At 47.9% G+C, this 22271-nt stretch overlaps 1 protein-coding gene across 2 annotated transcripts in view; it reads left to right on the top strand.

The window, feature by feature from the left end:
- Retreg1 (reticulophagy regulator 1) overlaps window positions 1–22271 on the top strand; it is a 125224-nt gene that overhangs the window by 70851 nt on the left and 32102 nt on the right. The window contains exon 1 of one of the 2 annotated variants that reach the window (XM_003466727.5): window positions 15468–15833. The exons of the other annotated variant lie outside the window; for it this stretch is intronic. Coding sequence (XP_003466775.3) covers window positions 15799–15833 — 35 coding nt within the window. The 5' untranslated portion in view covers window positions 15468–15798. Of the gene's footprint in view, window positions 1–15467; window positions 15834–22271 lie in introns of those variants that run through there. 2 annotated transcript variants of the gene reach the window in all.

Below are 22271 nucleotides of genomic sequence, written 5' to 3'. Positions count from 1 at the left end.
GTTCATTCCTGAGCCACACACAGCTGGAATCCCACCACCCTGGGAAGCCGAGGCAGGAGGCTGTCAAGTTAGAACTCCGCCTCCTACCCACTCTTAGTGAGTTAGTGAAACCCATCTCTAACTAAAAATGAAAAGGTGATGCAGCTTAGGATAAGGGCTCCAGATGATCCCCCGGGCTGAGAGAAATCATTTTAATATATCAATCAGTGGGTGCAGGGCAAAAGAGAGAGTGTCTCGTTCTTTTTGGCTGCCAGGTCTCTTGAAGGATGTTCTTGGGAAAAGGAATATTTTGACGAGGAGGCTGCTCCCGTCCAGCAGAGATGCTGAGCTCATTTCCCAGCCTCCCTGAAGCCAGGACGGCAGAGTGAGACCCTGGGACCCATGGCTAGACTTTGAATGAGAAGGCGGTGATGGAGAAGCAGTCTCAGGAGTCCGTCCGTGGGGGTGAGGGTGGTGGAAGCCTCAGCTGCTTCCTCAGTTGCAGTGGCAGAGGCCCTGGGGTGTCCAGCCCTCTCTGATGCCTAGCCCTCTGTGGCCTGCACCAGCTGGGGCTCCCATCTGTCCTGTGCTAGGGCAACGTTTGTGGGTCTAGAGACCCCCAAGGATGTTTCCCTGAGTCCTTTGCTGCTTGTGCCAGGGTGAGCCTGTCTTACCTGCCCTCAGGAACCCTGGGCAGTGTCCTGGGTCATGAACGGTTAACCATAATCGCATGGGCTCCAGAGGGCACTGAGGGTTTTCACAGAAGGTTCTTTTTATTCCTGAGTATCAGCTGAACAAGGCACATGCCCAAACCGGGTGTGGTGGTGCATACCTATAATCACAGCATGTGGGAGGCTGAGGCAGGAGGATACTTGAAAATTTGAGATCAGCCTGGGCTACAAAGTGAGTCCAAGGCCAGCCTGAATTGCATAGTGAGACCCTGTCTCAAAAAGACAAAAAAAAAAAAAATTAAACCTTTACCATATTTGCCGATCACACATTTCTTCTCCACTTGAATTTGAGGGTTTCTGCTGGGAGTTGGGGAGGGCTGGGATAGCGACCAGACCTTGGGGTCTTTAGATCGCCTAGGACTTTCAGTGTTCATCTTACCAACCAGTAAAGTCTGTGTTTCTGTGCCTCATAGACTCCTTTCAACTCTGAAGTATGGGACCTAGGCCAGGCATCTTATTAACAGCGTTTCTTTGAGCTCTTTTTCAAGTGCCATGTGCATTGGATTAAGATGTCGTGTTGTAGAAATTCATGATCGTGTCTGGGATTTGCAGTTTATTTTGTGGAATGAAACACTTCTTCTAAATTATCTATCTGCAAAGTTTTGTTGTTGGCAGGGGTAGAGTTCAGAAGTGACTGCATTTGGAGGTGAAGGCGGGGAGGCTGTGGCCAGGTGAACTGTGCCAGGGGAGATCTCTGAACACCCACACCTGGGAGAGTGGGAGAGAGGAGTGGATCTGCACTGCAGCCTGGCGTCCAAGGACTCCAGACAGATACGTGACTGAAGGTCACAGCTCCGGCACGGTCAGCTGCCTCAGGTTTCGCTGGGACTTGCTCTTTGAAACAGTGGCTGAGAACTAACCTGAAGCCAGTAGGGTGGACCTCTGGAAAGAGCCACAGCGCAGAGCCCGTGCACCGGAAGGATCTGGGGTTTGATTCATTCTGGACCCATTCTGTAGGGGGATTGCCTGGCAGAACTCCTGCGGGGTGAGAAATCAGCTGCACCCACCCAAAAGCACGAATAGCTTCGTCTTCAGATGTTGGATTCCAAGGTTCAGCTTGCCGATAAAAGCTTAGCGAAAACTGGTGTGACATGGGTGGCCCGGTGACAGTACTAAATCGGATGCTGATACTTTGCAGACGGCGTTTCTGGTTTGCTACATTACCACATTAACAGTTAGTGCTGCTGTTTGATCTGCACCTGATACGATAAGAAGCTAATTATATGACAGGGTGACCCAGTGGCAGAGCTGTTTCAGTCATAGCAACACAATATTTATGTGGACAGCAAAGTCAGGCTGCTAATTCAAGATGCACTCTTTCCAGAGACTTCGCCAGAGCAGTAAAAACAGCTTTTCCTGTTCTTCACTGAGACACTGTCCGATGTGAGAGGCACAGACAGGTCTGAGTTACTTTCCTGTCAGCTACCAACTTGGAAATGGTTTACTGATGTCCTTTCTTACAAGTATTTTTATATGAAATAGTCTCGGCCAAAAAGTACGATCTGTGACAGCACAGCTAAACATAGGATATCCAATTTTGTGTCTGCTTTTTAATTTTTTAAAGACAGACTGTCAGACATTATTTTTTCCCTTGTAGATTTTATCAGATTAAAAGGAGTGCATAGGTGGGGAGATGTTGGAAAATACATAAACACACAAATTCAGGAATTATACACACAATCACAATGACCAGTGTTTGGATTTGATTGCACTGATGAATGGCCTGTTACAGTTTTAAAAAAATGAAAAAAATTAGCTAAGCCCCAGGAGCTAGGAATTTAGTGTCTAAATATTTGATCTACACAGCAACCGTGTTTGCTGTTCCAAAATGATGCAAAATAATCCCTGTGAATACTTGATGGAATGGTGATCATATTAAATCAGTTGTTCTCTTGTGAAAACAGTGTGGCTTGTGCCACCTGAAGGGACTGTCCCATGCTGCCCAGTGGGACAGTCACGCATGTACCACTGGTGGTTGAGAGCTGCCCGGCAGCCAATCATATGTATGGTGGCCCCGTCACAAATGTTTTGCTATGGGTAGAAGCATCAGAACAGGGTGTAACCCACAATAACAGACACACATTTGCTAAGCAAATTGAAATTAACATCTTGGACCTGACTCACCTGTCATTCTAACTGTGCTACTAGTTAACTAGGTTATAGAGCCTCTGTCTGGAATATTGCAATTTAGTTTGGATCCTGGGACCTTCATACTTAATCCTGTACTGCTCTGCTGGGATCCTGTGTAATAAGTGTCCTTCCTCCTGGGATGGACCCACTGACACCATCACTGGTCCTACTGTGGCTTACTTCGCTGTGCTGAATACGCCCCAGGAAATATGTGCTGAAAGTGTGGGGCTTAAGATGTTCTTGTCTGCTCAGCGGCACGTGGATAGGTCAAGATCCGTTGACTTTTCTTGGAAATAGGAGATGTTTCTACAGAATGTCCTCAATCTGTGCGACTCCTGCAGTGCAGAGACTTCGTGGGGACTTCCCTGTTAGGTGGTTAACTTGTTGTATCACCTCAGTGGGGCAGTGGAGTCCAGTCGTTTGAGCAAACACCTGCCAGGATGTTGCTGTGGAGATAATTTTCAGTGTGATTCACTTACCTGTAGATTTTGAATAAACTGGATTCCACTCCAGAAGGTGGCGGGGCCTCATCCAATGAGTCAAAGGCCGCACGAGCAAAGACCTCTGAGGTCCCTCAGTACAGGAATTCTGCCTCCGACCTGCCTTCAGAGGCAAGGCCCGAGTCTTTGGCTGGCATTTTCAGCCTGCTGGCCATTCCTGCCGGTTTCAGACTTGAGGCCTTCCTAAGCGCATGAGCCAGGTAACGAACTAAACTCTCTTGGTCTTGTTTCCCTGAGCAGCCATATTCCCTAGAAACCCAGTATTTGCTCAGTCTCTTCCCCACATTTTGCCTCAGCGGCTGCCCCAACTGGAACCACCTTAGCTGTGCAAGCCTGGTTCCCGACCACTGTCCCAGGGGGACCTTGGTTTTGCCTGGAGGGTTGACAGTTCTGTGTCATTGTAAAGAGCTTAGGGACAGATGGGTCCATTGCCGAGGAGGGCTCCTCATCTATCACTCCCTGTAATAGAGGACAGGCCATGCTGTCCTCAGTCACACACCTGTCACAGGTGAGGCAGAGACACACTCTTAGAGCCCCCGGACATGGCGATCCCTTTCTCATCACTTATCTTTGGGCCTAGGTGATGTTTTCATTTGAACTGCTGGTCTTGGGCACAGACGCTGGGTCAGGGGAAGCTGTCAGTGGGTCATCGTCCTCTACAGTTTTTGCACAATTTGTGACTTCATTGTCTCATTAAAAAATAACGTAAGATGAAATTGGACTGAAAAGTTCACCTTGTTCGTAGACAAGCGAGTGCAAAGCAGCATCTGGCAGTGCGAATTTCTGCGACAGTCCGTGCGGGCCGTATGTGTGGCGTTGCCGTGGTTTCGTGCTAAAAGCAGCAGCAGGTAAAGGAGCCAAGTCCGGTTCTATTTTTAAACCACGGACTTCCTCTAAGTCTCAAAATAGGAAAGAGAGGGAAAGGTGAGGAGGAATGGCACACACAGAAAGGGAGCTGGGTTTTGTTTACGTTTGGGAGATTTTATCAAAATGAGGGGAAAACGGCAGCTTCCTGACTTTCATGAGAACATGGTGGGGAGTTCTTGGTTCAGTTCTGTGGGCACTGCCCTTGATATCAGGAGGGTGCATGCGTGTCACCCCATGTCACATGCGTTCATGGAGAGGGGTGCACATGGGGTGCCTGCATCTCACCCTGTATATCAGTGTACCTCAGACTATGACTTCCTCCTGGTGTGGCCTCCCAGCTGGGCAGGGAATTAATCAAGGGCTTGGAGGAAAGGCAAAAGCAAGTTTGAGCTGAGACAATGATACAGCAACAAAATGAATCACACAGCAGAGGAGTTAGAACCTTAAGGGTAAGGTAAGCGCCTGAGTCTCTACTAATCCCTGGATTGGGAAGGAGAGAAAGATCTTTTTTTTTTTTTTTTTTTCCCTTGAGTTTTCCTGAAAGAGACAGATCTTCCTACAGAAGAATCTGTGTACTGTGTCCCTCAGTTCTCAGCTGAGGAGTTGAGTTTCGTCCCTTGTTCCACTCTTCTTCCCTCTTTGAGTGTGGGCAGGATTTAGTGACTTGCTCTCAAAGAACAGATACGGAGTGGAAAAAAGCCAGTGACTTTGCAGTGGACGCATCTTGTAAACACTGCTCTATGCAAATGATGCTGTTAACGTGATCAGTGACAAGTGGGGTGACAGGATGCGCAGGGTGCTTTGATCACGGCATTTCCCACAGTCCTCAGGCCAATTCTGAGAATATACCAGACAAGTTCAAACTGAGGACGTCTACAGAATACTCTTCAGAGCTGCCAAGGTCCCCTTAACCCTCACTACTGAAAGGGGAACCTTAAAGGACTGTTGGGTCAGAAACCCTCTGTCCTCCCCTCGGGACTGGGTTCATCTGGGGATTGTGGGAATGGTTTCCTGATTTAAAAGATGAATTCTTTTCTCTTTCTCCTTCTCTCGGGGGTACTTTCCTACCCTTTAGACTTCCACCATGGATGAGGTAGCAAAAAGGTAAAGGAAGGTAAAGGATGGCAAGTTCCTTTACCTTGGAGTCCCCAGCCCTTAGAGTGAAAGAAATACCATGGTGGTTCTCTATGAGTTACCAAGTCCCGAGCCTTCTGTTACTGCAGCGAGAGAGTAACTGAGACAAAGGGATTTTGCTCACATCCTGTTAGAAACAAAGCTCCCTAGTGGACAGCTTCCCGTGGCTGTGTCATTGGTGAGGTGGCCTGCAGGGTGTAACCACGCATGTGACAGACACAGTTTATTATCAGACCAGCGGCTGAGGCAGTGAGGAAACAGCAGCTTGCGAGGATAGCGGGGAAGTGTGCCCACTTGTCAAGAACAGCACGCTGCCCAGCATGGACTTTTTTCTTGCAACAAATCCCTCTAGAGGAGCTGGCTCCCCTCCATGATGCCCAGAGGCTGGAGGATGTGGGCCAGAGCTGGGTTCCCAGAGTCCACGTTTTGGAGAAGGTCCGTCACTGAGGACACCAAGGCCAGGTCATCAGATGGACTGTGTTGTCGGGCGGTGCCTGACACACAAAGTGGGGCAGGGAGGAGGCTTTCTGTCACCTGATTCACTCGCCCAGAATGACCATGGACATCATGGTGGACTGTTACAGAACCATCAGGCTGAACAGTCTTCCATTTCAGTTTGGCTTTTCCACAATATTGGGTACATGTATAGCCACGAAGCATCTTATTAGTTACTGTTCATGGGATCAAAACCTTTTGCTAACACTGACATAAGCAAAATGCAATAAAGAAGATCAGTGTGTAACCCAAGGATTACATAACCCCTAGTTAAACAGAAGGCTGTGGATAATTGCCCTGTATTACGTTGTGTTTTTAAGCTTAAGTGCTAAGGTCTGTTTTGAGCTGTGTGCTATCCTGATTGAGTCACTCCTATCTTGTCTCCATGATTTATAGACCTGGAAAGTTTCCATTCTCTTGTACTCCCTGAGAGCAGTGGGAGAGTTGCTAGTTGTCTCCCTGCTGTAGCTATTTGTTCTGTATTTCTTAGAATGGAAGATTCTTCCGCAAAGAACTCCGTGCACCTTCCAATACCCGCTGCTTTAGAAGAAAGCTTTCCGTCAGAAAGTCAGAAAGCCGGCAGGAAGATTATCAGGAAGAGGCCTGGGTGTGCAGAACAGCCTCACCCAGCCGGTTCCACGGCCCCTAGAGGGGTCTAAATTCATGGGGTGCATTTCACTGAGATGAGGACGTGAAAAGAGAAGGGTAGAAAGAAGCTCAAGGGGAACAAACCAGTTAACAGAGGCCCATCAACTGTGTTGAAAGGAGAGAAGGAAAGAGGAAGTAAGCAGGAACCAGACCAGGGTGGGTGACCTGGGGGTGCCCTGAGAGGGAGCTGCACGGAGAGTGCAGATGCCCAGCCTAGCCCAGATGCCCAGCCTAGTGCAGGAGAAAAAATCAGCCTCACTGGGGGAAGTGAGGTTTTGGCACCCGCCCGCCTGTCTCTTTGTCTCACCTCCTCTTCCTCTCCGAGTTTCCTGAGGCTGCTCCTGTACCCCGAATTCCCTCCTCTTCTTGCTGTGCTTCTCTGACCCCAGGACACCCTCATTCCCAGAGCGAACTCACTGGATGGCAGGGAGGGGAGATGGCGTGTTGTGTGCTCCACACTTTGCTTCAGCGCTGCAGTGTTAGCAGCACACAGTGAACCTTTCTTAAGAAGCATATTGAGCCAGACACTTGGGACACAGCATCAGACCGCACACATCAGCCTGGCCACTGCCGCTGGAAGAGAACACAGCCCCTGTGTCTGTCACAGGCCCCGTCAGCCTCTGCCACGCCTCCCCACTCCTGCTCCCTTGCCTCTTCCTCAGTCGTGCCCTTGGGGTGGGGGCGGGTACCAGGACTCACTCACACCCGCATGCCTGCCAGGCAGGTGCTGTGCTGCTGAGCTCTATCCCAGGTTTCTTCCTCCCTTTCCATCTCTGGGTCTGTCTTTTCTGCTCCTGGCCCTCTCCTCCCCCAGTCTGCCTTCTCCAGCGTCCCTTGGATGCCTGCTGCTCTCTGCCCAGGGCAGTTTCTACATAGATCAGCAGGTCTTCTTGGGGTACATAGCCCGATCTGTAACGTAGTCACAGGGTAGGGAGGTGGGCGTGGCTTCTTCTGGATGGGAGGGGAGCGAGGGGCGCTTGTATGCCAGACTGAGTGGTTTGCGGCAATAATGGGGCTCCACTGGAGGTGCCAGTTGCAACCCTGACAGATAAACAGAAAGGAAGTTCCCACAGCTGCAGGTGGGCAAGGGGAGCGTATTAGGTTACCTTACCGTTTGTAGCCTTGGCAGGGGCACAGGTGAGAGTGAAAGGGGCCAGTTAGTTAATAGTTCCAACAGGACAGGGGATAAAGGTGGGGCTTGCCTTGGGCTACAGTGACTGTCTTAGCCCATTATCTGTTGCCATAACAGAAAAACCAGGGACTGGATGACCCATGAAGGTATAAAGTTTCCTTAGGTGAGTTTCTGGACAGTGGGAAGCCTGGGGTAGCACCTGGGACTCCCTGCTACATCCCACATGGTGGAAAGTGCAAGGGCAAGTGAGTTCTATAGGAGAGAAAGCTCAAGGGCCAAACTCGTCTAACAGCCCACTCTCAAGGTAACTGACCCAGTCTCAAGGTAGCTAACACACCACCAAGGTAAGCAGATGAATCCATCCATAGGGGTGCTGCCCGCTGCCCAGTCCCCTGCCACGAGGTCCCTCTTCCCAACACCAGCACTTTGGAGGTTCCACAGATTGTTCCATCACACAGATTTGGGAGACGTAGCCATACTGTCGCAGGGAATATTTCCTGCAGAAAAGTGGGAGAAGGTGGACAGAGCTCGGGGGCGGGAAATCTTAAGCTTAGTGGGCTGGTTTTAGAGTGCTTGCTGTTTTTAGATGAAAACACTCCATGTGCTAAGCTTAAATAAGGTAAAAAGATAAAATGGGTAACTGGGTTAAGTCTGATCTAATTGTTACGAAAAAGGACTAAAGAATGGTTTCCCAGCTTCCCTTTTTTGCTAGCTGTCCAGTGGATCTAGGCCACAGTTTTCTAACCGTGTCCTGTATTTTGGATCAGGGGCTGCCTGTGGGGGCCTGAAACCAAAAATCAGTGCCTGCTCCTGTCCAAACCTGATTAACTCATGGTTTGATTGTTGTAGCTTGTGTATATTACATGACTTGAGAGAGAGAGAGAGACCCACCGTGTTGCTTTGAAAGCTGCCCATGTAGGGCAAGTCTCAGTACGACTCCAGGCCCAAGCCAAGGAGACATGGCTCCCTGAGTGACTTTCAGCTTCACCATTTAATGGCCCTGTTTATACCGCAGACTTTCATGAAAACGTGATCTTTTGGTTTTTGCTTGTTTTTTTTTTTTTAACCTAAAGCAAGAAAACCATTTTCTCTCATTTGATTTCAGAAATACACAAGATTTGATCCTAGTGCTTATGCTTATCCAGCTGTTTCAAAGTACAGAATGTATACCCTGAGTTTTCCAGAACTCATTCTGGTGTAGAGTTACTGGAAACTTGGGGGTACGGGGAGGGGGAGAAGGGGATTCTTAGACTCTCGAGTTGGAATATTGAAGGGATATTGGCGTTCTTTTCTTAGTCCCACCCCTGCGCTTTGCAATCATTGTCCCTGTTCTGAGATTCTAGAAATGCTCCTGAAACAGTGCTGGCCAGTTTGCTCACACTGGAACTTCTGTTGGATGTCTATTTAAATAATTTTGGTAAGAACATTAAAGCTCTTGAGTTGGGCTGTGTATTTGGCTCAGTGGCATAAGTGCCTGCCTTGAAAGCGCACAGTCATGAGTTTGAGCCCCAGTACCAAAAAAAAAAAAAAAAAAAAAAAAGCTCTTGAATCATTCAGTAGAAACAATACAGGATACATATATAACATGAAAATTTCTGATAGATAATAAACAGGCGAAATTCAGTGTCATTATTTTATTTTGTCTTTCTGGGACAGGGTTTCACTATGCAGTTCAGGCTGGCCTTGAATTCATCTTGTAGTGAAGGCTGCCCTCTACCTCACCAAGTGCTGGGATTGCAGGCGTGATCCACCATGCCTGGCTTCACAATTTTATTTAAACAAGATAGCCAGAGTATTACTTCAAAGTGGAGTCTGTATGTCTTAGTTACTTTTCTGCTTGCTAAGACAAAATACTTGACACCTAAAGCAAAAGAAGAAAGGTTTATTCGGCTCACAGTTTGTAGAGGTATCAGTTCCTAATTGGCTAACTGCAAGGCGGGTTGACTTTGCAGAGAGCAGATCATGGTGGGCAGAAGATAGCAAAGGCAATCAGGGACCTTAGTAGTGTCTTCCCAGGATACTTAGGGTGGGTAGAATACCCACCTTTAATCTTAGTGCCGTTGATCTTAGTATTGCAGCATGAAACAGTCCCAGCATCTCTCACTCTAGATCTGGCCGCCTCTGAAAAATCCCCACCTATGACTGTGTGAGGCTTTATGGGGGGACATCCAGACACAGGCTGCAACACTGTATGAAAATCATTAATGAACCATTTGACTTTCTTTTTCTCATTGGACTGAAATATTCAGTGCATCTCTTTATACTTTGAGTACATTTCAGCTTAGACTAGCTGTGTCTCAACTGCTCAGGGGTCACAGGTGATGAGTGATCACCGTCTTAGAGGATCTACCATTTGCTAGCACTAAATGCTAACATATAAAATTAATATGTGGGAGTGACAAAGACTTTCTCCTTGACCAGATTCTGCACAGGCTTGTCTGAGCTCCTTTTCAGTTAATCTGTGCTCTTGACTGGACAAGTCTGTAACAATCCATTTTAAGCAAGAATCTTGTCCAGCTAGTTTAGTAAGAATCCCCTATTCTCAGTATCTGAGCCTTCTCAATATTTGACCAAATTACTCCCCTCATTCTCTAAGTAATGTCTGATCAGCCTGGCTCCCTCCAGCAAGAATCCTGTCAGGTCAGTTTAGTGAAGAATTACCCTTCTGTTTTCTATTGCTATAACTAAATACCACAGACTGGGAAGTTTGTAAAGAGCAAAGGTTTACTTAGTTTGTGGCTCTGAAGGCTGGGAAACCCAAGTGTTACAGGAATTCTGGGGGTGCTGTGGGGTCTTCCCAGAGATTCTTTCCAGAGTCTTGTCCTGCACAGAGGATTGTGCAAAACATAGTACAAAAAGTAGTGAAGTTTTACACTTGTTAAAGGTAGGAAAAGAAGCATGTTCTGCAGAGCTAGTATGGACCAGTTAGCATAGGAAAAGAAGTCTGCTGTGCAGGGCAGGAGTGGGTCACTAAAGGGAGAGCCCAGTGGCCATGAGCTTAGTGGCAGCCGTCTTTTTCTTTCATATCCCTCATGCTGATGTCACATCTAGGCCATCCTCTCAGAAACCTCCTTGATTTTGTGCCAAAGAAACTGACGATGGCACTTTCTGATTGGCTCCAGGTGCAGAACATGGGAACCATTTCTCTGTATATGTATGTGTCTTGGTTCTCTGTGATTGACAGGTCACATCAGCTTACCCAGAGGCTGGCCACACCCTAATCTTCTGCCTCACAGGTGCATGGCGCCAGTGTGTGCTGAGGGCCTTCTTGCATCGGAGTATGGCAGAGGGCTTTGTAGGAACAGAGAGAGCAAGTACATTGACTCAGGTTTCTCTTCTCTTCTTATAAAGCCACTAATGTCACTGTGGGGACCCTCCTCTGATGAATGAATTCAATCCCGATTACCTTCCCAAAGCCCTATGTCCAAGTGTCAACACGTACATCCAAGGATTGAGTTTTTCTAATGCGTGAACCTTTGGGGTACATGACCTTAGCACCTCTTAATCTGTCAGCCCTTACCATGCCATCACCCTACTTCTCAGCACAGAGCTCCGTGTTTCCTTGCTCAGTATTCCATCCAGTCTCTCCTCTCTGCTACAGACCCCTTAAGGAATTGTCTCCTGTATCAAGGCTGCCTTTCTTTTCTCTGACAGGTGTTGGAAGACTTTTTTTCTTTTATAGAAAAAGGGCCAGACCATAGGCTTGGCCTCACAGCCCAAAACACAGACTCAGGTGTAGGCTGACCTGGCTATGGACTCGGGCCAGGTGCTGCCACTGTCCCTGCATGGGGACGGTTGCCGGCACCGGGCCTGCTCTGGGCCAAGCACCTTGTACTGAGCACGCTGCAAGCGCTGTTAGGTACTGCTGCTACTATTATCAGTGTGACCCGGCTTCTCTGTCACTGCCACTGACTGATGGATTCGTAGGGCACTTCAGATCTAAGTAGGGTCAGGAGTCAGTCATTCTAAAAAAGCCTCCAGAGAAACATTAGCTGGATGTCCCTGATAGACCATCAGTGCATTTAGAATTAAACTCTGCTACTGTTCACAGGTTCAGAAGTAATAGACACCCAGCAATTTCTGAGCCTGCAGTGCTCTGGGCTGCATCTAAGTTACGATGCTCAGTAGCTGCAGAAGCTTCTACTACTCTGTCTGTTGTCTCTCAGGAGGTAGCTGTCAATCCCCGTATATAGTTTTCTGGCCTGACGATCCATGGCATTAAAACCAAACAGCATTGGAAGGCTGAGACAGGAAAATCATGAGTTCAACACCAGTCCAAGCCACATAAGCAAGACCCTGTTTCAAAAAACTGAACTAGGGCGGGGGATACAGATCAGCAGTATACTGTTTGCCTGACAAGCGCAAGGTCCTAAGTTTGATTCCTATTACCAAAAACAAGACAAGACAAAACAAAACAAACCCTAAACAAGCACAATAGAAAACTCAACAACAGAGGTGGTACCTTTTCAGTAATGTCATGCAGTTGCAAGAGCCAGCTGCAAGGGCCAGATGTGTGTCACAGGCGAGAGGCAGTCCTTCCATTTGGATGTGGAGGCCCCGAGGTGTTTATCGGTGAGTCCAGAGAAGTCCATCCTGTCCCAGAGCCGGTCTCTGCCCCCTCAGAGGCTGTCCCAGGGGTGGCCCCTGACCCATGGTGTAGCACACATATCACCCGTCACTGACTTCTCTGACCCCAAAGGAATTCCCACACACTTCCTGCAAGTAGAGGATTGGATGAGAGCAGGCGTGGAGGATTCCCTGTCACCCATGGCCCCCAGGACATGGGACCCCCAGCCTGTGTCCTGAGCTGGAGGGCATCCCCGGCTTGGCGTGGGTGGGAGCCTTCCTGCCTGACCCAAGTCACCCGCAGGAGGCCTGAGCCAGTCCACTGTGGGCTCGGATGCCCTGAACACTTTGCTTCCCTTAACCTCCCGGCCCTTTATCTCCCATCTGCCCCCTGGGGTCCTGGAGAACAGATTGGCTCCTCGAAGAAGAGTTAAATACTTGAAGGCAACTCTTGTATAGCTGCGTTTTTTTTCTGTGTTGTTGTTACTGGAATTACTACCTTCACAATCTAATGCTCTCCCCTGAATCTTTTTTTTAGCGCACAGACTTTGAAAAATAAAGCCAAACAGAACCCCCGCTGAGCATGTCAAAGCCTGTCACTAGGAACCAGTCTGGCAAACATTTGTGGGGACCAGGTGTCGGGGTCGCTCCCGGCCGGCAGGAAAGACACACGACAAAGTCTGGCGGTGTGCAACCTTGCCTTTATTTGTCTCCGCGTGGGCCCCGCGAGGCCTCCTCTCTGCCACCAGCCCTTTCTCGCCGGTGGACTTTCTCTATCTCTCTCTGTGCTTCTCTCTTGTGGCGGGAGAGGCATTTACTTTTATAGGGTAACAGTGGCCAATCAGTTCAAAGCGCGCGATGCGGGCTGATTGGCTAACATCAGTTGTTGCTAGGCAGACTATCTTACAGAGCGGGTTGTTTAAGTCGCCAGCGCAATCAGGGGGCAGGAAGCAGGCACCAACTTGGCTCACTCGATGGGAGGGGCAATCTAGCTCAGGCTCCGCTCCCACCCACAGGCCCTACGTCCGCCAAGTAAGGCGACCGGTGTCGGCCGCGGCTCCCAACAACCAGGCAAGGGGGGGGGGGCATGTTATTTCCTTTCCACACTGTTGGATCTCATCTGGGGCCTGAGGTGGTTTGGTGGCCTTTCTGTTTGTGTGGCTGCTCATACCATTAGGGAAATCAGTTGGGGTGAATTTGAAATGTGAGTAAAGCCCTCCGCCTTGTTCCTGGGGGTGTAGTTCAAGACCACAGTAAGTGTCTGAAACTACAGATGGTACCAAACCTTACATATTTTACTTTTTAGAAATATGTATATGTACCTGTGGTAAAGTTTACTTTACAACAAACTTTAGGCATAGTAAGAGTAGTAACAATAATTTAAGATAGATTTAGCGACCTTAACATAGTTTTTCTTTCCTTGTTCAGTCAAGAACTTCCGCCTATTTAATAGAGCACTTTTCTTTGGCATGTCTGAGTGGCCCATATGACCCTGCCTGGGCTTTGGGGCCATTAGTTAGGAAAATTCTGAGCCCAAGCACTGCAGGGATCACCTCGACACTTGGCCCAGTAACTCAGACAGCTCTGAGGACCCCGTTGGTCGGGTGGTGGAGTAAGTGTGCACACGTGGGCTCTGTGTCCTGAGTGGGCCAAGGCGTGGGAGGTTGGCGGGGGACAATGAGATTAAAATTTATACACGGTGGACCTTGGGTGCCTGAAGTCATAGAAAGCAGGGTGAGAGAGGATTCCTGGAATCTCAGTGCGGCAGGGGCAGGAATGTCGCCTCCTTTATCTCCCATCTCCGAGTTCTGTGGCACTTCGTGCCTCTACGCTTGAGCTCAGTTTCAGGGATGTATTCAGCCTGCAGTGCTCAGCAGTGCAGTTTACATTTAGAGAAAATGTAGTAAAACACGAGCTTAGGAGGAAAAAAAAGTGAGATTCAGAGGAGACAGTGATCGAATCAAGAATTTGATACCACAATTGGCTTTTTGTGCTGGCTTGGTTGGATGCAAGCGTGGAATAGTATTAGAGGCAATATTTTCAGTTTTCAGCCTTTCAGTTCTTGAAGACCCTGGGATTTCTAGCGAGACAGCAACTGCCATGGCTCTGGGAGGGCACCCTGCGTCCCCATCCAGGAGCTCTGGATGACCCTGAGCACCTGCCCCTCCGAGCTTTAGACTTCGCAGTCGCTAAACTGTTAGCACCTGCATGGACAGTAAATCACTATAAAGAATGTTTTAATCTGTGATGTACGCACATCACCATACAGCCAACACCATCGAAAAGAAAGCAGCAGGTACCTGTCACTTTTATTTCGACTTTCACATTCCTCAGTGCTCTAGAAAAACCACTTGGAGAAATGTTAATAGGCAAAACAGGCAGTGGAGAGAGGTTGCTTGTCAGATCAGCTGTAACTTGACAACAGGACACATTTTAAAAAGAAAAATACAATTTCATCATCATTAGGTCTTGCTTTCTGTCTTCCTTAATATTCCCAGTCAGAAGAAAGAAAGAATCAGAGAGAGAGAGAGACAGAGACAAAGAGAGAGACAGGGACAGGGAAGGAAGGAGGGAGGGAGAAGTGGCTTCAGGTTGTTACAGGCAGCTTGCAGGAATGTTACTAAAAGATGTCAGTAATATTTTTCCTGAACTTTTTGGGAACAAGAAGCTTTGAAGTGATGCTTTTTTTCCTTTCTTGCTCTTTAAGGAAGGCAGCTCAGGTGGGTGGCAGTGATCACACACACGCACGCACACACACACACACACACACACACACACCTTCCTCAGGTGGGTGGCAGTGATCACACACACACACACACACACACACACCTTCCTTCCCCTTAACCGGAAGCCCTGAGGACACCCAGACCCTGTCTGGCTGCTCCCCTGCTCCCAGATGGCAGGGGGTGCTGTTTCGTGTGCAGCCGCCTGCCTCCATTGAGTCCTGCGAGCCTGCGTACTGGGAATTGAGAAATCTGCCCGTCCCAGAGAAAGGTTTTCTTGCAAAACAATTGCTCCACGGACTTTGCTTTCCTTTTCTGAGTGGCCCGGGAGTTCTGCAAACAAACAAACTTTCGCAGGTACAGGTTGTTTTGCTCTTTGCTCTCCAACTCCCTCCTGTGACTGGAAGGGAGACCTGATAGCCCGGGGTGAGGTTTCATCCTGGGTTTGGCCAGCCTCCCCTTGGTCTCAGAGGGCGCCTGGTCATGCCAGGAAAAAAAGAGGAAAGAGAAAGGGCAGGCGGGCTGGGTGGGTGAAGTCATGCCATGAGGATGGCAACACCTTCTCACACGACCTCGGGGAAAATGCTGGACTCCCAGCTGCCTGTCACGGTGCTGGGGGTGGGAGGTGCCCACTTTATTTTTAGAAGGGAGCTGTCATAATAGCCCTGCCCCAGCTTCATTCACAGCAGCGACAGGCGCTTTGGGAGATCGTAAACAGCAACTTCCTCGGAGTTAGGGGGAGCACTATTTTTTCCCAAAAAGGAAACACCCTGATTGCTGGGGGTTCCCCCCTGATTTTCAGGGGTCTCCTGGAAGATACTGTTGTTTGAAGTCCTTAGCAGGCAAGCAGGTGCGACAGCTGTGTGCACTGCTAGTGTTTTTAAAGGGCAGAAATGCCTGAAGGTGAAGACTTTGGACCAGGCAAAAGGTAATTATGATATATACTTCTTCTGGGGTCTGTATCATTTGGTAGTTAGAATGGTGAAATAAAAGTGGCATAACTTTAAAAATCAAATTTTGGAATATTGTTCCTTAATTCTGAGAAGCTGAGTATTTTTGTCTGCAGACTATGAAAGACAAAATTAAGTACATAGTCTTAGAAACATGCTCTGAAGCGCTTTTGTTGAATAAGAAAGTGATGTGAAATATTTTAAAATGTTGTTTCTCCTTTACAAGGTAAAATCCAGCTGAATTTTTTGATGTTTCCTTTTGAATGAAAGGCTAGCCGTTGGAAATCTGGATTCATGACTAATTTTAAAAATGGTTGCATTTGAAAGACTTGCCAAACCACTCACGAGGTTCAATACTGGGCCAGCATAGCTGTTTTGGTTTTTGAAAACTTTTTTTTTGAGCCATAGATCATCTGTTTGAAGATATATCAGTCAGGGTCCCTTGTAACTGTATCAGTGTTTGGATTAATACCTAAATCTAAGAAGCCAGGGGAGCAGAGAAGAAGGCAGCAGCAGTGAATTCCTGTAATCCCTGCCCTTCTGAAGGTCTCCGCTGCTGCACCTTGCTGGTACCGAAATTTCTGTGAGTTGGTTAGAGTTCTCACTACTATTGTAATCGGCTCATTGAAATCAGATACAAAGAAGGGAAAGGAAAATTATTAAATAAGAAAAGGGATCACTGAGCACTTTATTTCTTTTCTTTTCTTTTTTTTTATCGGTACCCGGGATCGAACTCATGACTGCCTGCTTGCAAGGCAGGCGCTTATGCCGCTGAGCTAAATCCCCAGCCCCGAGCACTTTATTTCTAAAGAAAGTAGAAACTGATGGTTTTGGGAACAAGAGAACCAAAAATACCCTTTCAGGAGCCATGGTGATAGGAAGTGGGTCTGTGTGTGCTGATTATAACTAATTGTAACAGACCCGTCTTGTGGAGTTTTCTGGTTTTTAGTTTTCTGTCAGATCACTTTCTCATTCATGAATCGGGGCAGTACAGTGACATTTAATTGTACAGTTCTCTACAGAAAGTGAGTTATTAAGTCACGCGCTGGAGATGCCCTTTATAAGAGTCCCTGGAGAGGTGTATGGATCAGCTAGTTAGGCAAACACTGTTCAGGGAGTTTTAAATGTCAGTTTTGGCGTGGCCATGGCTGGCAGATCCTCTGCTATTGTGTGCATCCTTTCCTGAACATCTCAGTGTCTCTGAAACAAGGTCTTGTCTTTTCTGGTCGCACTGAGGCATACAGCCTTGCACCGAATGGGCCTTTTAAACAGACTCGCACTGCATGGAGTGCGCCAACAGGCCGGCTTCTGCCTGCAGTGTTGAGGGGCTGCGCCATTCCAGGGCAGCAGGGGAAGCGATTGGGTAGAGATCATTGCTTCAGTGAAGTGAAGCATTAGAATTACGTGCAGCAGGCTTTTGTGGTTGATAGAAATAAATACATAGAGAGTGAGCTGTCTGTAATGATCCTCTGCAGACACATCTCCTGATCTAGGAATGTTTTGCTTATTAAAAAAGGAGAAGCAAATGGAAACAAAAATGTGTGTCTAGATAGAGAATACATATTCACGTACCGACACAAACCTATTTCACATACAGGTACCAGTAATTAAGGTACCAGTAACCAAGAAGAGTATTGTATTTGATTGGCAGTGGAAACGCCCTCACCCCTTTGAGGTAGCATACCTCTGCCCCCGGGGTTTTTATTTTGATGAGATAATTCTCAGTCCTTAACAATTGGTAGTTTTTATACATGGCTATACCGCCTCTGTTCGTTTGATTCTTATCTATGCAGAAAGAAAGAACATCTCAGAAAGGGAAAAGTTTAGAGCCAGGCTGGAAATAAAATGTTTACAAGTAAGAGAAGATGTTAGTATTGCTAAATCTGATGTCTCCAGCCGGAGTTGGTTGGTACAGGATCTGAAGGAAAAATAACTGTTGTAAATCATGCCTGCTGACACGGCAGGTTCTCGGGGTGCCCCTGCGGCTGTTCTGATCAACTGTCTTGCATGAAGGCCTATTCATGTTTCTTGAGTCCTGTTCTAATATTTGGGGTCCTGGGTTGCTCCATAGTTGGTAGTGAGCTAGATCTGAGTTTGATCTTAAGAATAAAAGCAGTGGAATGGAAGGAAGGGTGAGCCGTGCCTGCCGCTCTGTTCCCTTGTCTGGTGGCCCCATGGCACTATTTGTGCCCACAAGATGGGTGACAGTGACCATGAGGGCCTGGGACCCAGGGCAGGCAGAGGGAGGAGCCTTTCAGCAGAGCGCACTCTCAGGAAAACTCTCTGAGAACTCTGGGCCACTTTGAAGGTCAAGAAATGAAGGAAGAGGCCAAGAACCATCCGAGGCAGGCTCGGGAGGCACAGCCCAAACAGGAAGCAGCGGGTGCCACTGGAGCGGGAGGGGAAGAGGAAGAGGAAGAAACAAGCACAGTGACTGGGGAAGCAGAAAAGATGAAGAAATGTGAGCGGGGTGATCCCTGGCCCAAGGCCTGGCTCCATGGTGGCCACGTATCCTGCTCACTTAGGGCCCTACCTGGAGCAGCAGCCCAGGCATGGACAGGCTGGGTAGGGGGTGCAGGAGGTGGGATGTCGCCCCGGTGCAGTGGTCACAGAGGGAGACCTAGAAATACTGGTCCTAGAAATACTGTGACAGCAGATGATTGTGTTCACACCTTCAGTGGTTCACTCGGGAGATATTTATCAGTTCTGAATGGAAGCCAATGGCTGGGCCAGGAGAGGGTGACGGCCAGCCCGCTGTCCTGGAGCAGGCAGCCTGGGCAGAGGAGACAGAGCGCAGCTGACCAGCAGGGAACGTAAAGGCACTCATGCTGGGCATGCGAAGGGCTTGGTGGTGCTGTGACATGGGGGAGTACTGCGTACTGGGTGTGTGTTGGTGGAGACAGGGATGGCACCAACAAACCAGCTGTTTGTTCAGCGCTCCGTGATAATTTTTATTGGTCCTGGAGGTGGAATCCAGGACTTGCCTACTGAGTCATATCTCCAGCCCTTTTTCATTTTAGTTTTGAAGCAGGGCCTCCCTGCGTTGCTAGGTTGCCCAGGCTGGGCTCTAACTTGGGATCCTCTTTGCCTCAGCCTCCCAGAGTGCTGGGACCTGTCATACACTAGACTTACCAGTTTGTTTGCAAAGGCCAGTGAGCATCTAAAGTCCTGAGTTCCTGACACTCATCTTGCAGCTCCTGTCCCTTTTCGTTGCTGCTCTAACCTGAAGCAGGGAAGTGGTCTGAGACCTTGAGGGTTTCTTCTGTCCAGTGCTTGGAACCAGACATACCTTGGATTTCAGATTTTGTTTTCAGATTTTAGGATATTTGTGCACATTTTGGGATAGGACCTAACTGTATGCCTGTAGTTCCCTTGTATTTCACGTGCATTATCTGCACACAGCCAGAAGATGACTTTATATGATATTTTTAGTATGCCTGTGTTTTGGCTATGACTTGTTATTGGAGGCCGTGGTGGAAGTTTCCACTTGTAATTTCAAGTCAATGAAAGTTTTAAATTCAGAGTGTTTTATATTTCCAGTTTTTGGATTAGTGTGCTCAGTTTGCACTTGTTTCTGGATATACAAATGGTCTTTGCTTTAAGGAAATGAAAGCTCTTGTAAAAGATAGTGGTCTGCTTAGCATTTGGAAATCCTACCAGCAATTGCATTACTTTTTATTCTTGAAAGATGTAAAAGGTAATTGACTTAAATGTATTCTTAAATTCAGACATTTTAGGAACTTATCTTGCCTGGATTCTAGGTTTAACTCTACATTGCTGATAAAGTCTATACTTTAGGAATAACATTTATGTGAAATATGGTCCAGGGATATACCCGGAGCCCAGGCTGTTTCTTACACCTGATCTTCAGTTGAGGCTGTGAGCTAGCACGTTTCAGCTCTTGTGTGTTTGAAAAACTCTTCATGCTGCCTTTGGTTGGGAAATAAATGCAGAGAGGTGAAGTACCTGAAGTTCACACAGCCAGTAAGTGAAGAAGTTGTGTCATGGAGGCGGGTGGCTGCCTCCATGAGTCTCCTGAGTGGTGACCATGAGGAGGGTTAATGTTCATGCAAAAGCCAGCTCGAGCTCAGAAGCATCAGTATGTTTGACCACAGGAGGCAAGGAGACGGTGGCTGTGGACCAGTGGGCCAGGTGTACAGGAAGTGCCTTTTTGGGGGCTAGGAAGAGGTCATGTGCTGGTTCAACCCCCAGCTTCTTACTCTGGAAGCCCTGAGCCCTGATCTTTAGCATTTGCTGCCATAAGTAGTTGCACTGTAGTCGATTTCTTTTTTTTTTTTTTTTTTTTTTTTTTTTTTTTGGTACCGGGGATTAAACACTACTGTGCGCTTGCAAGGCAGGTGCTTGTGCCACTGAGCTAAATCCTCAGCCCACTGTGGTTGATTTCACGCCACTCATGTTAAGGCCCTCACACCAAGAAAGAAAATCACAATGTTGGCTCTCATGAGCCTGTGAGGGCCAGCCCCAGTGTGCAGGAGACCAGGGGCCAGGAGAAAAGTGACCATTTAGTCCTAACAGTGCTGCATCTTCTTCCCTGGCAGGCTCTGAAGCTGACGCAGGCCTTCCATAAAGGGTTGTTGAAAGAATGAATCATTTATTTTCTTCCACTCTCCCACACAGTCGTGGAAAATGTCCACCAGGCATGGAAAGTGTTTTATCGCTTTTGAAGTCCTCCGTGGACCCAGCTGGGCTAATATTTGTAACTGATTAGGAACACGTAGAACCGTGCAGTCCGCCGCCACCGTGGCAAGATCGCTGGTTATGTAGGGGGTCTTAATCACGTGTTGACGAGCTGCGGGCTTCCTAATTCGCTCCCAGGATTCCCTGGTTAATGTTGATTGTGATGTTATAAATGCAGGGTGACTCGTTCTTTGCTGCCTTCCCTAAGATGTGACAAAGCTGTCTGGTTTGCAATGCCAGGGAGGTCCACAGCTACTAGATGGGCGGGCAGGTCTGTCCCCGGTGACTGACAGAGCAGACGTTATTTGGGTGCCTTTGCCCTTACCCCTGCTGCCTTTCATCCCTTTGTAGCAAGCTGGGTGTCTGAACCCATTTACACATGTCGCTTCTTCTCCACACTGTGCTAATCTAGGCCCTGGAGGTATTTGGCAAAAGCTTGCCTGGTCAGGCCTCAGACGTTGTCATTCGTGTATTTTAAAAATCACATTCCACAGAACAGTTCTCCCACTAAACCATGTTATAACTGTCCATTTGGGAAGATATGCATGTTGTTCGGGGAAAAAAAGAATGAAACAGAAATGATCAGCTAGAATCTTTATGACTTAAAAATAACTGTTACCTTTTAATTCTTCCTGGAGGCGTTTTCCCAGCTGAGCTGTGATGTGTGATGTGTATATTTTGTATGTGCTGATGGCATTTTTAATCCTGTTCTTTGGATTTCCCACATCTGTTAGTCATTGCTGAAGATTACTTTGCTGTGGATAGGTGAGGTTGGGATCTAGCTCTGCATTAGGAGGGGACCGTGGGGTGGGAGGTACACACTGCCTGTTCCTTAAGGCCTGGCCTGAGCGTCCCCCCACATTGTCCACACCACATTCTCCAAGGGCCCCGATTTGAGGGAGGCGATGTACAGCCTACTTTTCTTTGGGAAGACTTTCAAAGAATTTGCTTGGCTTATTTGAAAACTAACAAAAGCAGAAGAAGCATTCACTTTATATTGATTGTCACAACTCTTTACCCACTGTCAGTGGGGAAGATGTCTGCGGTGAAACCTGCCGTCCAGCTCCCTCTCCTGCTCTGAAGAGAACTGCAGGCTGGTGACCTGTGTCCTTGACCAGAGCCATGCCGTACTGTCCCAGTCTCTTGACAGAAACACAGACGAGCTTTCTAGTGCACCGAAGCCCACTTCTTTAAACACAAGCACCAAATAGTTGTAACCATAAGAACCATTCTTCAGGGTGGCTGCCAGCACGGGCTGTGGGAGGATGCAGAACTGCCTGTGATCCTGGCTACAAATCCCAGGCTTTGTGGATCAACTGGGAGACCTTGGGCAAGTTACTTAGCCTCACTAAATTTCATTTTGTTATCAGTAAAATGGGAAAATAATAACCCCAACCATATAGGTTTGTTTGATAAGTTAATATGGCAAGCCATGTGTAAATATTTAGCTTTGGAATGGTTCACATTGAGTCCTCAACTCAGGCTTTGATGATGATGATGATGGTGATGATGGTGATGATGGTGATGCTATAATACATTGCCTTAGGCAATATGAAATAGGTTACTTTGAGTGAAAACAAACACCTCAGCCATCTGGGGTCAGATGCAGGCCTGGCATCGAGAGGTGTCCTCAGCAAGGGTCCTGTCCCCTCTCTTTCCTCTCTTTAGATGGCCTTCCCATAGGTATTGTCTTAACTCAGGTTTCCTAAACAGCTCTG

Source organism: Cavia porcellus, unplaced genomic scaffold (genome assembly GCF_034190915.1).
Source record: "Cavia porcellus strain 051 isolate PalLab524CR breed Dunkin Hartley unplaced genomic scaffold, mCavPor4.1 scaffold_11, whole genome shotgun sequence".
Lineage (NCBI taxonomy): Eukaryota > Metazoa > Chordata > Mammalia > Rodentia > Caviidae > Cavia > Cavia porcellus.
Note: the sequence above shows the minus strand (reverse complement) of the source record. Positions and strands in the feature narration are given on the sequence as shown.